Genomic DNA, 13,407 nt, shown 5'->3' on the forward strand with positions numbered 1-13,407 from the left:
ACCTGCCCAAGCCCAAGCAAACAAGGGAAAGAGAAGAAACACACTGGCTTTATCCTTCCTGCTATCTTCCAGTCTCCTGCCACTGGCTCCCATGGGCCAAACCCACACCTGATGGCCCCAGTCCTGGGAGCCTGAGGATCTGGACCCATGCAAGACAGTAGAGAGGAGAGCAGAAGTTCAAGGAAGGGATCCCTGCACAGCTTACCAGGTGATCGAGAGATAGAAATGATTGAAAACGGCTTGGTAATACCTTTATTTGTAAAACCTTTCAAGTATGGGGTACACTTGAAAGTAACAAAATTATTCACTTAAAGACCTACGGTAATGCAGATAAACTAGTTCCCATCTGCTCTCCAGCCCCCAACCCACTACATACGTTATTCTGAATTACTCCTGTGTCTGGTCTGATATGGTGGCATTTTAAGATGGATTTCCAGTGTCAGACCTTTTCTCAACCGACATCTCAGGAGAGCTTCTGTAGCAGAGGGGGGATGCCCATTCTGTGTCACAGAAGTAAAAGCTCAACCTGAGTAGGATGGCGGCGAAGCAGTGTCATGGCAACTGGACTCTGGTCTTGGGGCTCTCAAGAATTTGTGTGCCCCTGGGGAGGTGCACAATCTCTAGACTCACGTTTTAATAAATGGAAATCAAAACCATCGGGGGTGGTTTGCGTGTGCCCACACTCCACTTGACTCTTCCATCTTCCGCATCCCCTTGTCCAGAAGCCTCCACAATGTCTTCCGAGAAAGGAAGAGGTCGTCTAAGAAAGCAGATAACGTGCCCAAGGTCACAGAGCTGGCAAAATTCAGAAGGAATTCCGTCTCCCCCCTTCCCACGCCAAGGCCCTTCTCGCTGCCCCGCCGGATCCTTTCCCGCCCCGGGCATCTTCTGGAGGCTGAAGGCTCCTTTGGGGGACGCAAAGGCGACCCCCAACAAAACCCCAGGGCACCTGGCAGCGCTCTCGACGCCCGCCAACGGGCCCGATCCGCAGCCCGAGGGACGACGCCCCCTGCCCGCGGGGTCCGGGGTCCTCTCCGCCGGTCGGCAATGCCCGCCTCCGCGCCGCAGGCCGCCTGGGAGCCCGCGGCCCTCCCCGCCGCCCTGCGGGTCCCCGGGCGGCTAACGGAGCCGCGTGCCCGGGGCGGGGCCACGCGCGATTGGCCGCGCGGGGTCGGGGGCGGGCCCGCGGCGGGCCGTCCGGGAGGGCGCCGACAATGAGCCTCCATAAAAGGGAGCGGCGGGGGCCTGGGGCCCCGGATTGAGCCCTCCCCGCCCGGGGTCCCGACGCGCTCGGTCTCGGGGAGGCCCGGACGCGCCCGTCGCAGGCCGGGCGGTGAGCGGCGGGCGGCGGGGAGGGGGCGGCGCGGGGCGGGAGCCGGCCCCTGGCTGCGCGCCCGGCCTCCGGCGTCCGGTCACCGCGATATCCCCCGCGCGCACACACACCGGCCGCACCATGGCCCTGAAGGCCGAGGGGGCCGCGCTCGACTGCTTCGAGGTGACGCTCAAATGCGAGGAAGGGGAGGACGAGGAGGAGGCCATGGTGGTGGCCGTAATTCCGCGGCCTGAGCCGATGCTCAGAGGTGAGGATGGAAGGGGACCCCACTTCCGCGTCACGGTCCGGGCCCGGGCGCCCCCTCCCCCTCCGCAGTCGGGGGGCTCCGGCGCCCCCTCCCCCTCCGGCCCGGGACCCGGGCGCCCCCTCCCCCTCCGGTCTGGGGCCCGGGCGCGCTCTCGCTCCGCCCCCTCCAGGGTTTGGAATCTGGGGCCTCCCCGAATTCCCTCTCTCCCGCCCCCGTCCGGGGTCTGGAGCCTTCGATCCACACCCCGCGCGCTCCGGATCTTCCGGTGCCCGAGCGCCCCCACTCCCGGGCCCCGCACCGGCGGCCGCGGTCTCCCGCCCCGCGGAGCCAGAGGCCGGCTCAGGGGCCAGGCTGTGTTTTAGGCCGAGGGGCTGCAAGGCCGGGACTCAGGGCCGAGGCCGGGCGCGCAGCCTGGTGTCCGGAGAGATCCGAGGATGCCGCCCGCCAAGAGGAGGATTTTCAGGGCCCTCTACGCAGAAAGCTTTCCTGTCCCCCAACTCCCCTTGCATCCCGGGCCTTCCACTTGCGTAAGCCACAGGTGTCAGATTCAAGCGCTTCAGGGGTGAATGGGATGGCACAGAGCACACTCAGTTTCGGAAGAGAAGCGCTTGCTAGGGGTACCCTCTGCCACGCAGGAAGGAGATTGGCCTTGGGAAGGGATTCGAGGAACAACCTGGGAGCCCTTGATTTCCCCTCCCCCTTTACCAATTTCTGTAGTCCGCAGGATCTTGCAGACCATTAGAAAACAAAGGGCCATCTTAGTCGGAAACTTAATACTCATGAAAATGCCCAAAAAATGTTCATGGAAATGCAAATATCGTTTTTATTCTCAAATACCTCTTCCCGTAGGGGGGATTGTTCACCAAAGAGGTTGAGAGCAAGACCATTTATTTAACCTCAGCATCACACGCTGTCTCCCCCCACCGCCTCTCTGGTCCTTTTTTGGATTCTGGAGGGTTATAAAACAAGTCAGGGAAATAAAGGCAGCTGCCCTTTATCGCAGAGCTTGCCGTCCACCAAAGGTTCTTTCCCTGCTTGTGCTAGTGTTTACTGAGGGCTGGAGGCCAAGCTGTCTCAGTTCATCCTCTCAACAACCCTGCCCGAGAGGCCCTGTTCCCCACTGTCAGGGATGAGGAAATAGAAGTCCAGAGAAGTTAATTCATTCAGTAGGTCTTGATTAGGCACCGACTGTTAGCCAGGCAGTTTAAGACTGGGCACGCTAATGACTATGAGCAGAGACGAAAGAAGCACCCCTTCTGGAATATATAAATGAATGACCCAAGACAAAATTAAATGCGTAGGGTGTCAGGTGCCCATAAGTGCCTCAGAGAACACCAGAGCAAAGGAGGAGAAAAGAGAATGGGGGTGTTTTATTTGGCATATCAAGCGGTCGGGAAAGGCTTCTCTAATGTGAATCTTGAGCACAGACCCAAAGGACACGAGGGAATGAACCTTGCGGACAGTGGGAGGGAGGGAAAGCACTTTAGGCAGAGAGGATAGCAAGTACACATGTCTTAAAGCAGAAGCTTTTTTGAAAGATTTGGGTTAAGAGGAGAAAGGACGAATTCAAAGTCTTTGGCCTGAGCACCGAGAAGGACGGGCCTCCCATGTGCAAAGACAGGAAGGCTAAGATGTAGGCCTGTGACACATTCAAGTGGTATGGCCAGATAGGCATCAGACACGTGCGTTCAGATGCCTTGAGTCTGGCCGGAGGTACAAATAAGGAAGTCATCAGCAGGCAGGCAATGGAAAGAGAATGTCAGAGCGGGGAGGTAGACAGAAGGGGTCCAAGACAGGAGATACAGAGCTCTCTCCGGCGACTACAGGTTGGAGATGCAGTCAGTCAGTCCCTCATCAGAGATTTTCCGCATGCCACCACCTGCCAGGCACTGTTCTAGAGTCTGGGGGTCGAGGTGTTGACAATCAAAAGTCATACAGCGGGAAGACACTGCGTAAGTGACACCATGTTAGACCCGGTGGCGGTGTGGGCTAGGGACGACATGGGTGGGGGGGGGGTTGGGTGATGGGGTGCCCAACTTTCTGCTTGGGGGCCGAGAAGGCCGTCTCAAGAGGATGGTTCTTCAGCTAGGCCCTGAAGGAAGTGAGAGAGCCTTGAGAAGGGAGGAGAGGAGCCAGCATGCGTGACCCCGAGAGAGCCCCAGGGAAGTAAGAGATGAACCAACAGGAGGTGGTGCCCGGAAGCTGAGGGACAGAAAACAAGCTGGAAGAAGTGACGAGTCAAATGATGAAGTTTAAGAACTAACCGCCGGGTTTAGCATTGGTGACCTTGACAAGAGCTGTCTTGGAGGAATGGTGGGAAAGAGGTCAAGGTTCCCAGTCACGTGGGAGATGGGTACAGCCCAGCCTTGGACCTGGATCTTCTGAATCCTGGCCAGTTCTCAGACCCACTTCAAATGCCATCTCCCTGTACAGTCCCTAGGCGTTAGGACGGCCCATATTTTATTTCATCCCATCTTCTCAGGTGAGAAAAAGGTGTGTCCATGAGAAATCGTAGAGACAGGCTGACGTGGGTCTCAGCCTGCCTTCTTTGTCGAGCTTGTGGTCCATGCGCACAAAGCAGATGCCAGGCAGACCCTTGGGCGCAAGATTACACTTGCGCATGCTCTGGGAGAAGGGAAAAGGGTTCTGACGGGGTGTGGTGGCCTGTTGAAGGGGCCTGGCCGAGTGGAGAAGCTGGCATGCCCCGTCATTCGAGGATAGGATGCCCACCGTGCATCTCCTGCGTACCAGGCCCTGTAGGAACGATAGATCAGATGGACCATTCTTGTTCTCAAGAAAGGACACGGTGCGGCCTGGATGTCAGATGTAGATCTAATCCCCCACCAGGGGTGGGAGGTCAGGAAGGCTTCCCAGGAGTAAAGGAAATTGTCGGACTCATCAGGGTGGTCTGGACAGATGTGTCAAGGCTGAAGACCTACAAGAACGGCCTGTTGGAAAAGCCCGGGGACCTGTGGTCGGAGCCCAGACGGCGAGCAGAGAGGCAGGGAGATAGCGGGATGCCGAGGCACCCAGGGCAAGTTTTATAAGGTTATGGTCTTTAATAAGGTTAAGGTCAGTCTCATGGGCAGCAGGGGAAGGGAGAGTGGGAATGTTCCTCCCCCCACCGCCCAGACTCCACCAAGTTTGGGGAACCATGTTGTAAGTCTTCTAGGCCACAGGTACCTTTCCTGCTAACGCCTCCTGCACGTCTCCCTCTGCAGTGGCCCCGCAGGAGAAGACCCCCCCGCCCAGGCCCAGCCTGCTGGAGGCAAGTGGCGAAGGCTGTGAGGAGCCCAAGCAGCAGGTGTCTTGGGAGCAGGAGTTCCTGGTGGGAAACAGCCCAGGAGGCAGTGGGCGGGCACTGTGCATGGTGTGTGGGGCGGAGATCCGGGCCCCCTCGGCAGACACGGCGCGCACACACATCCTGGAGCAGCACCCTCACACCCTGGACCTGAGCCTTTCGGAGAAAAGCAACATCCTGGAGGCCTGGAGTGAGGGAGTGGCCCTTTTGCAGGACGTCAGAGCCGAGCAGCCTTCTTCACCAACCTCAGGTAGTTGGAACGGTGGGGTTGGCGGGGCTGGGGGGCGAGGTGGGGGAGTTGGCCCCACAGAGCATTTGGAGCTTACTGGGCGTGCCCCCTCTCCAGACTCAGGCCAGGATGTCGAAGCTGACCCGGACTCCGAGCCGGACCCTGCCAGGATGCCGGCAGAGATCGTCGTTCTCCTCGACTCCGAGGAAAACCCGTGTCTTCCGAAAAGGAGCCGGCCCAGGGGCCTCCGCCCCCTCGAGCTTCCTGGTCAGTCTTGGGGAAGCCCTTGAGGCTGAGCCGGGGAGAGGGAGCACGCACCTGCGTTCTCTGCGGAGAGAGGCTGCGGGGCTCAGGTGTGGACCCTTTAAAAGGTCTGACGTCTTCTCGTTCTGCAGCTGCCCCTGTCTCAGAGCCAGGAAATAGGAAGCCCCGTGGTCAGAGATGGAAGGAGCCCCCTGGGGAAGAGCCGGTCAGAAAGAAAAGAGGCAGACCCATGACCAAAAACTTGGACCTGGACCCAGACCCCAACCCAGGTGAGAGGAGGGCCCTGTGCAGGTGTGGACATAGGCTCTGGCTGCAGTGCTCCAACAGGAAAAGCCAGGCAGGGGAGGGAGATGGTCTAGGCCTTTGGATTCTGGCTTCAGTGAGGATAGACCGCTCCACCTCCCGGACTCACAGTTCCTTCCTGTCTCTCCTTCCAGACCCCCCGTCCCCCGACTCACCCACAGAGACTTTTGCGGCCCCCGCTGAGGTCCGACACTTTACCGACGGCAGCTTCCCACCGGGCTTCGTCCTCCAGCTCTTCTCCCACACCCAGCTCAGGGCCTCAGACAGCAAGGACTCACCCAAAGAGGGGAGAGCTGCAGAAGGAGGCCTTCCCCAGCCAGAAAGCCCCTCTCCAGGTGAGCTCCTGAGAGGGGATGACAGGGGAGGGTCAGGCAGGCTGCGTCCTGGGGCTCGGGCCTCCTCGAGGCTGCTCTGTAGCAGGGCCCTGGGTGTCGAGGTGGTCAGCACTCAGGTCTCCTGAGGGACCGGGCCGAGGACAGGCAGACTGGAATGACAGGACTGGCCAGAAAGCTGAACTAGCTCCTTGAGAGTGTCCTGGAAGTGATCGTCAGGTTGGGCTAGGCCAGTGCTCCCCCAGGCCAGACACCCACACCCACAGTTAAGGCTGCTCCCCCCACAGGGGCCTGTGGTGCTCCGCTCACCCTGTTGGAGCAAGGGCCTGAACGGACGCATGGGGAACTCAACACGCACCTCCACGCAGAGAGCAGTCCAGTGACTTGTCTAATGATAGCAGTAAGCGCTTGTGTTTGTATCATGTGTAACCGATTTCCAGAAACTTCTATACGTGGTTCATCAGGCCCTTAGGAAAGTCTGTTTTCTGCAGGGGAGATGGAAGTGGGAAGGCTGAGTCTCAGAGCTGGTTCCTCCTTCCCTTGGTCCTCGTATTCGTTTCCTGTGGCTGCTGTAACAACCTATTCGTGGTTTATGAGAACGTGCTTTATTCCTTTTCAGTTCCAGAGGTCAGGAACGGGCCTCACTAAGTTAAGATCCGGGTGTCGGCAGGGTCGTGTTCCTTTCTGGAGGCTCCGGGGGCAAAGACTTTATTTATTCGTTTGACAGAGACAGAGCAGAAGCAGGGGGAAGCGTCAGGCAGAGGGAAAGGGAGAAGCAGGCTTCCCACTGAGCGGGGAGCCCAATGTGGGACTCGATCCCAGGACCCTGGGATCATGACCTGAGCCGAAGGCAGATGCTTAACTAACTGAGCCATCCAGGCGCCCGTCCTGCCAGCTTCTTAGAAGGTGTGTGCAGTCCTTGGCTTTCGGTCTCCTTCCGTCTTCAAAGCCCGTGGCCACCAGGAGAGTCCTTCTGAGGTTCGGCCTGATCTTCTGCCTCCCTCTTCCCCACTGGGACTGGGAGTACGTGGAGCCCGCCCAGATCATCCAGAACCATCTATTCAGTTTAAAGTTGGTTGACTAATCAGGAACATTAATTCCACGTGTAGCCTTAATTCTTCCTTGCCGTGTGACATACCACAGTCACAGATCCTGGGGATGAGGCCGTGGACATTTTTAGGCAAAAGTCACAGAGCGAAGCCGTGGCAGAATTCAGTTTAGACCAGAATGCTTTCTGGGAGGGCAGAGGCTGAGCCTGGTTTCTTCAGCTCTCCGGGGCAGGCATCTTGGGCTCGGGAAATGGCTCCTGAAGGAGTGACTGAGTGACCCACAGCACCTTGTCCGGGCCTGTCTGAAATGTGCATCTGGAGTTAGAGCCCAGGGAAAGATAGCGCAGGAGAAGACGGGGGTGGGGGGGCCTCCCCAGAGCAGGGCTCTCAGAGAGGAGGTGGGCTTTTTGCATAAAGAGAAAAGCAAATGTGCCTCTCCCCCTGCCCTCCCCTCCCCACTCCCCAGCAGTGAGCTGTTAACAATCCAGTTTGTATCCTCGAGACCTTCTGCAAAGCTCAGAGTGTGTGTGTTATGCGCACGCGCCCTTTTGCTTAATGTATTTTTTTTTTTAAGATTTTATTTATTTGACAGAGAGAGAGAGAGAGACAGCGAGGGAGGGAACACCAGCAGGGGGAGTGGAAGAAGGAGAAGCAGGCTTCCCGCTGAGCAGGGAGCCTGGCTTAGGGCTCGATCCCAGGACCCCGGGATCACGACCCAAGCCGAAGGCAGACGCTCAATGACTGAGCCACCAGGCACCCCTCGCTCAATTATATTTTACCAAACCAGGCTCCGCTTTTCCTCGTCTCGAGGCAGGCGTCAGGCATTCACGTAGGTCACAGTTTTAACTGTCTCAAGTTTCAGCTTGAGCCACATTCCAGTCCTGCCTCCCCGAGACTGTGCACTCTGCTGGGACTTGAGTGTTCCCCAAGCCTCCTCATTCTCTGCGGCGGAGCCCTGCTCTAAATGGCTCGCCGTTCCCACTGTTTAATGGGTCTTCTGATTTCATTCTCGAAAGGGAGCCTTCATTTTGAGTCCCGGGATACCCTGTGCCCAAATTCCACCTCCCTGGAGTGGTGAGTAGCTGAGAAGGGAGTCCCCAAGGTCACAGGTTCCTTTGGGGTGTGTGGGCGGAGTCTGAAGCCGTCAGGTTCCCCCATCTGATTGACATGAGAGGGTTTTTCTCGGTGGGTGGCAGGATCTAGGGAACCCACAGCAGCTCAGCCCTGAGGCAAGCACTCTGGAAGATGACATGAGTGAGGACAGAGTGTCTTTGTCCCCAAGAAACTGTGTCTTTGGGGGTACAGGTCAGAGGCAGGGACGCAGCCACCATAGTTCTGTGCAGAGCAAAGGCCCCAGAGAGGAGGTCGCAGACTGTTTCAGGATCGCAGAGCTCGGAAAGATTTCTCGAAACCATGTGAGGCTTCAACCGAATGTCTTCACGTTGAGTTGTTTTATGGATTGAAGTTCTTGGAAGATTTTGAGTAAAGATTCTGTCACTTTAAAAAAGCTTGAAAGTCAAGGATTTAGAAGTGGGGAGAGGTCACTGTGGCGTGGTCAGCTGAGCTGATGGATAGGAATGTGAAGCAGAGAAGACTTTCTGGAACTTTCCACGGGCCTTGCAGGGTGAGGGTGGGGAGGCGTCCAAGCCAGGAGAGAAGGGTGAGGCTTGAGGACCCCACTCACAAATGGTGAGAAAAAGAGCCTCTTGGACTTGCTAGTGTCTGTGTAAGACCTAGAGAGCTGGCTCTTAGGATGCATCGACCAGGCTCAGTATGCTTCCAGGCTGGACCAAGGGCAAAGGTGTGCGTGTGCGTGCATGCCTGTGCTCATGAGTGTGAGCTTGTGTGAGCTTCACAAGGGACAGGGTCTTTGTTTTGTTGACTGTTGGATCCTCAGCACCTGGTATGGGGCCTGGCACAAAGAAAGCCCTCTGTAAAGATTTACTGAAAGAAGGGTGGATAGTGGCTGCCCTCGCTTGTCATGTGGCAGTGACATTTTCAGAGTTGCTGATCAGAAACAAGACTTAACAAGAGAAAAGCACCCAGGCCCATTCTCTGGAGATGGTTTGTGCTTGTACGCATACACGCACAAGTGTGGGGGACGGGGGACGGGAGCCGGAGAAGCAGAGGGGCTTGGACCCCAGCACGGAGGGGGGCCAGCCCTGGGTTTGGAGTGCTAAGGGGGCTCAGCTTGTTCCCGGACTGATAAGTCCTCCTGGCCTGCTCTTTCACGGCCGTGGGGCTCGGATCGTGCCTGCTTTCTGGAAGGGCCAACCCACGTCAGGCCTCACTGTCCTGATGCTCCCCTCCCCACCACTCTCAGCTCTGCCCTCCATGCTACCAGAAAGAACTAGTATGTAATTCCGTTGTTTTGAGCAGTCCCCAAGTCCGTGAACTCTTCGCACGTGCTGAACTCTATTAACGTCTAGTCCTCCGTCTCCTTAAATCCCCACAATCATGTTACACAGTGTTAGGATTTGCATTTTGGAGAAGAGGACATAGCCTCGAAGAGATACGGCACCTGTCTCAGGGCCCCTCACCTAGTGAGTGGCAGCCTGTGTTTCCACCTTTACCTATCCCCCTCCAGCCTCCAAGCCTTCTCTCTGCTGCTGGGGCTAGGCTGCAGCTGGGGAAGCCTGGGGCCCCAATGCCTGGCTAGAGCCCATCCCCTCCCTGCTGGCCGCTCTGTCCCTCCCTCTCTCCTCTTTGTCCACGGTCCGTGTTCCCCTCTCCTCCAGATCTCACCCAGCAGCCTATGCAAAGCTGTGATTTCTCCCTTCTTGACCCCTCATCCCTCCCTAGCCACTGTCTCATTTGTTCCGAAACCTTTTCAGCGAGCCTGGGGAGCATTTTCCACACTAACTGGCCCGCCTCTCTCTGGGAGCCACTTCCATCCTATTCCCATCCTCCCATCTCATGCTAAAATTGCTTTTTTTGGCAAGGTCACCATTGACTTGCCTAAAATGAAAATCCAGCGGTCACTTCTCAGTGCTTGCCTTTCCCCAGTGTGACCATAATCATGATACCGTCCCTCCCTCCTTCCCAGATCTGCTCTGATCTTGGGGCTCCCCAGACCACTGGCCAGATCCCCCTCCAGCTTCACCGGATGTTCTGTTTCCCCAGCCTGTCCTTTCACATGCAGCTCCCCGAGTCAGATCTGACGGTTCTCTCTCCTCCTCTTTCTTGAGTGTAAGTAGCTTCAGGTCAGGACATGTATCTGTTTCATTTCCTGTGATCTCCCCAGAGCCTGGCATGGGGTCCAGGTGCTGCTTACCTGTTCGGTGAGTGAGTGGTTAAGTGACGGACTGGATGCCTCAACCTTGGGGCAGGGCCTTCCTCACTCCCAGAGGGACCCAGTCCAAGTTCATGTGTTCCCAGCTCCCACCCACATTCCCCTGGTGACATGCCTGTGGCTGTCCAGAAGATCTATGGAACTGCCTTATCCAAACTGAATCTCCCCCTCCACCTCCTGCCCCCAGCCTCTCTCGTCCTCCTCAGCCTCCTCTCCCCTTTTCCATTTAGCACTTTGCTCAGGCTAAACCCTCAGAATCATCCTCTTCCCGTTTCCATCAAGCCCTTGGCAAATCGTGTTAGCCCCACCTCCAAAATCGGTTCCGAATTCACCCTCCTCTGTCACCCCCCTCCGCTGTGGCCACCCTGGTCCAAGCCATCTCTTGCCTGGTTCCTTAACGGCCTCCTCCCTGGCCTCCCAGCTTCTGGTCTTTGCCCACTCTGGTCTCCTCGTCTACGGTAGCCAGGGTCCCTGGTGCAAACTGAGTTAGATGCTGTCCCTGCTGTTCCTGTCACACTCCCGATAAAAAGCCAGAGTCCATGGCGACCAGGGATGCTCACCGCAGGATCCCGACTCTCCTAAGCCAGCCCGCCTGCTCTGCACAGGCACCAGCCTGCTGTTCCTACAACGGCAGGCAGGCGGCCCCCGGGGCCTTCGTGCTCACCCTTCCTTCTGGCTGGAATGCTGTTCCCTGGCCACCCGTGTAGCGGACTCTCTCTGTACATCTTTGTTCACATACCCGCTCCACGAGGCCCTCCACGCTATCCTGTCCCCTTCCCTGGTGTGTCTTCTTGCTTCCCTTTCTTTCCGTCCAAACGGAACACGTCGCATCTTGCGTTCATTGATTGTATGGGCTCTCGCCACGGGATCAGAAGTTCCAGGAGGGCCGCGTGGTCTGCTCCCTGCGCTGCTGGACCCCCAGTGGTCAGAGCCGTGCCGGGCACAGGCTGGGCATCCACTGACTTGCTGTTGAACTTGGGATCCAGCCTGTCCTCATGGAGCTTTGAGTTTGTCAGACATAGACCGACTTACCCAGATACAGAGCAGAATTTGGCGATGGCCGCTGGTACGGAGTTTGGAATGTCAGCAAACTGTACAGCAAAGCTGTGCCCAGTTTCCCAGCCATCTGTTAGACCACGTCTCTAAAGACAGTGTAGGCCAAATGCCACAAGTGGATCCTTATCGAAACAGACATCCCGACAGTTGCAGTCTCCGTGTTCGGTTTTGCTTTTTCAATGTGAAGTACTTCAGCACGTGCCCGTGTGGCGGGGGACATTTTTTGTGGCAGCTTGAAAGCCATGGGGAGTCTGCTCTCTCCTCTAAGGCCCAGTTTTGCCTTTTCAGAGCAGCTGCTCCGCACTGCTGAGGCGGATGTCTGATCCCCGTGGCGTGGGTCCTGATGGGAGGGAAGAGCCCAGGGAAGCTCTTAGAGCAGAACTGGGATGCTAACCCAGGGCAGGCCATGCGGGGCTCTCGCCTTAGCCTCCGGATCTGTCCGTGAGCCCCATGGCGGGCACAGCTGCATCTTACTCGGGTGGGGGGTTCCCCACACCCACCCCCTGTGCCCACACAGGGCAGAAGCCCTCAGGCTAGGGCGCCCAGGAAGTTTTAGATGAAGCAGAGTGAGCTGAAGGGAGGAGCCAAGGCGAGTAGACACACTGAGCATCCCTGCACCAAAGTACGTGGGGAAGGAAGCCTGTGGGCTGTGTCTGACTTAGCCTGAGAGCCCATGGCCTCATCTTCTGGTTGGTCATGGTCCTCAGATGAACCAGGAGTGCGGCTTCCTGCCTTGGGCCCCCCTCATACCAGGCCCCGGACTGTGGAAGTGAAAGTCTGGGAGTGGAGGTGCGGTTTGCAGAGGCCTTTGGGGGGCATCCTTGCAGTGGGAGTCCGGAGGGCCCTGACTTCTGCTCTCTGCTCCCATCCCTGCCCAGCTCCCCCTCCGGGGCTCCGCGGGACACTGGATCTGCAGGTTATCCGCGTACGGATGGAGGAGCCCCCGGCAGTCAGCCTCCTGCAAGACTGGTCCAAGCACCCCCAAGGCGCCAAGAGTGTGGGAGCAGGTGACACCCCAAACTGGCCGGCGGTTCTGTCAGACTCCAGCACCACTGTGGGGGGCCAGCCAGAGGCAGGGGGTGGTGTGTAGGCTCTCGCTTTCCCGGGGAGGGAGGGAGGGAGGAGGCAGGGTCCCCCTTTGGCTTATCACTCAGAGCTGCCCCGGCTCGGCCACCTGATGGAGAGAGTTAAACCAGGTGCCAAGGCAGGATGGAGGAGAGGACGGGGGAGGGGGGCAGCATTTACTGCTACTTGGGGGCAATGGAAGGTGTCTACCCCTGGCAAGGCGCAAGGCCAGGCCCTGAGATGGGCAAGGCCGGCCTCAGGGCTGTCGTGCGGTACGGCATTGGGCCTGTGGAGAACACCTACCCCCACCCTTTCGCTGACCCTGACCTCTCTGTCCCCCCTCCTTTCCCCCTCTTAACCCCCCACCATTCTCCCTTGGCACAGTGCCTTACACAAGAGGTGGTCACGATGGGGTTTGAACTGAGTCCCACTACCTCGGGGGACGCCTCTCCTCCCCCACCTGTTCAGGCTCCTAAACCAGGAGGCCTCCATTACCTCTTCCCGCTCCATCCCTGCAGGAGGCCCGAGCAGCCCACCTGGGGGTTTTGTTCACTCACTCCCTCCTTTTCACCTATTTTCCTGTTGTATATATCTCCTTTGTTGACAATAAATTATTTTTTTTTATTAAGAGCGTTCCGTCTGGGCCATCATTGGGGGAAGGGATTTGCTAACAGGATATCTAGTCTCCCGGAGCGACCTGGAGGGGTGGGAGGGCAGACCAGGGCCAGGCGGCAGGGCACCATTGGCTGGAGGACCGGGGCCCAGTCGGTACTGGTCACAGGGCGACACCTCGGCCCTTCCCCATGGCCTTGAAATGGGGTCACAAACACCTCTTCTTTAACATTTTGGACCTTCTGACTCCCTTGGTACGTCTCTGTGCAAGAGAGACCGTGGTGGGGGGACGCCATGCCCACCCTAGTTGCTGACCCTTCTAAG

The 13,407-nt window shown here is 57.7% G+C and overlaps 1 protein-coding gene and 1 long non-coding RNA gene across 7 annotated transcripts; one reads left to right on the forward strand and one right to left on the reverse strand.

Annotated features, from left to right (window-relative positions):
- Positions 1-234: 234 nt before the first annotated feature.
- LOC125079257 (uncharacterized) lies at positions 235-1,093 on the reverse strand. Its single transcript, XR_007121078.1, has 2 exons — positions 950-1,093; positions 235-760 (listed from the first exon to the last, which is right to left on the reverse strand). It is a non-coding gene; the product is annotated as an uncharacterized LOC125079257 (long non-coding RNA).
- Positions 1,094-1,215: 122 nt separating this feature from the next.
- SPINDOC (spindlin interactor and repressor of chromatin binding) lies at positions 1,216-13,099 on the forward strand. Of its 6 annotated transcripts, none has more exons than XM_047692741.1 (7): positions 1,216-1,580; positions 4,802-5,131; positions 5,228-5,377; positions 5,506-5,643; positions 5,812-6,012; positions 9,306-9,411; positions 12,285-13,099. In XM_047692741.1, the coding sequence occupies exons 1-7, from the start codon at positions 1,454-1,456 to the stop codon at positions 12,415-12,417; spliced, it is 1,185 nt and encodes a 394-aa protein (XP_047548697.1). In that variant the 5' UTR covers positions 1,216-1,453; the 3' UTR covers positions 12,418-13,099. The 6 variants fall into 6 exon arrangements, with proteins under 6 accessions (XP_047548697.1, XP_047548700.1, XP_047548699.1 ...); XM_047692744.1 differs by lacking the exon at positions 12,285-13,099 and adding an exon at positions 10,182-11,687; XM_047692743.1 differs by lacking the exon at positions 9,306-9,411 and adding an exon at positions 8,075-8,132 and having other exon boundaries at positions 1,217-1,580.
- The last annotated feature ends 308 nt before the right edge of the window (positions 13,100-13,407 follow it).

The sequence above is a fragment of the Lutra lutra genome, chromosome 10 (genome assembly GCF_902655055.1).
Source record: "Lutra lutra chromosome 10, mLutLut1.2, whole genome shotgun sequence".
In the NCBI taxonomy this organism is placed as follows: Eukaryota; Metazoa; Chordata; class Mammalia; order Carnivora; family Mustelidae; genus Lutra; species Lutra lutra.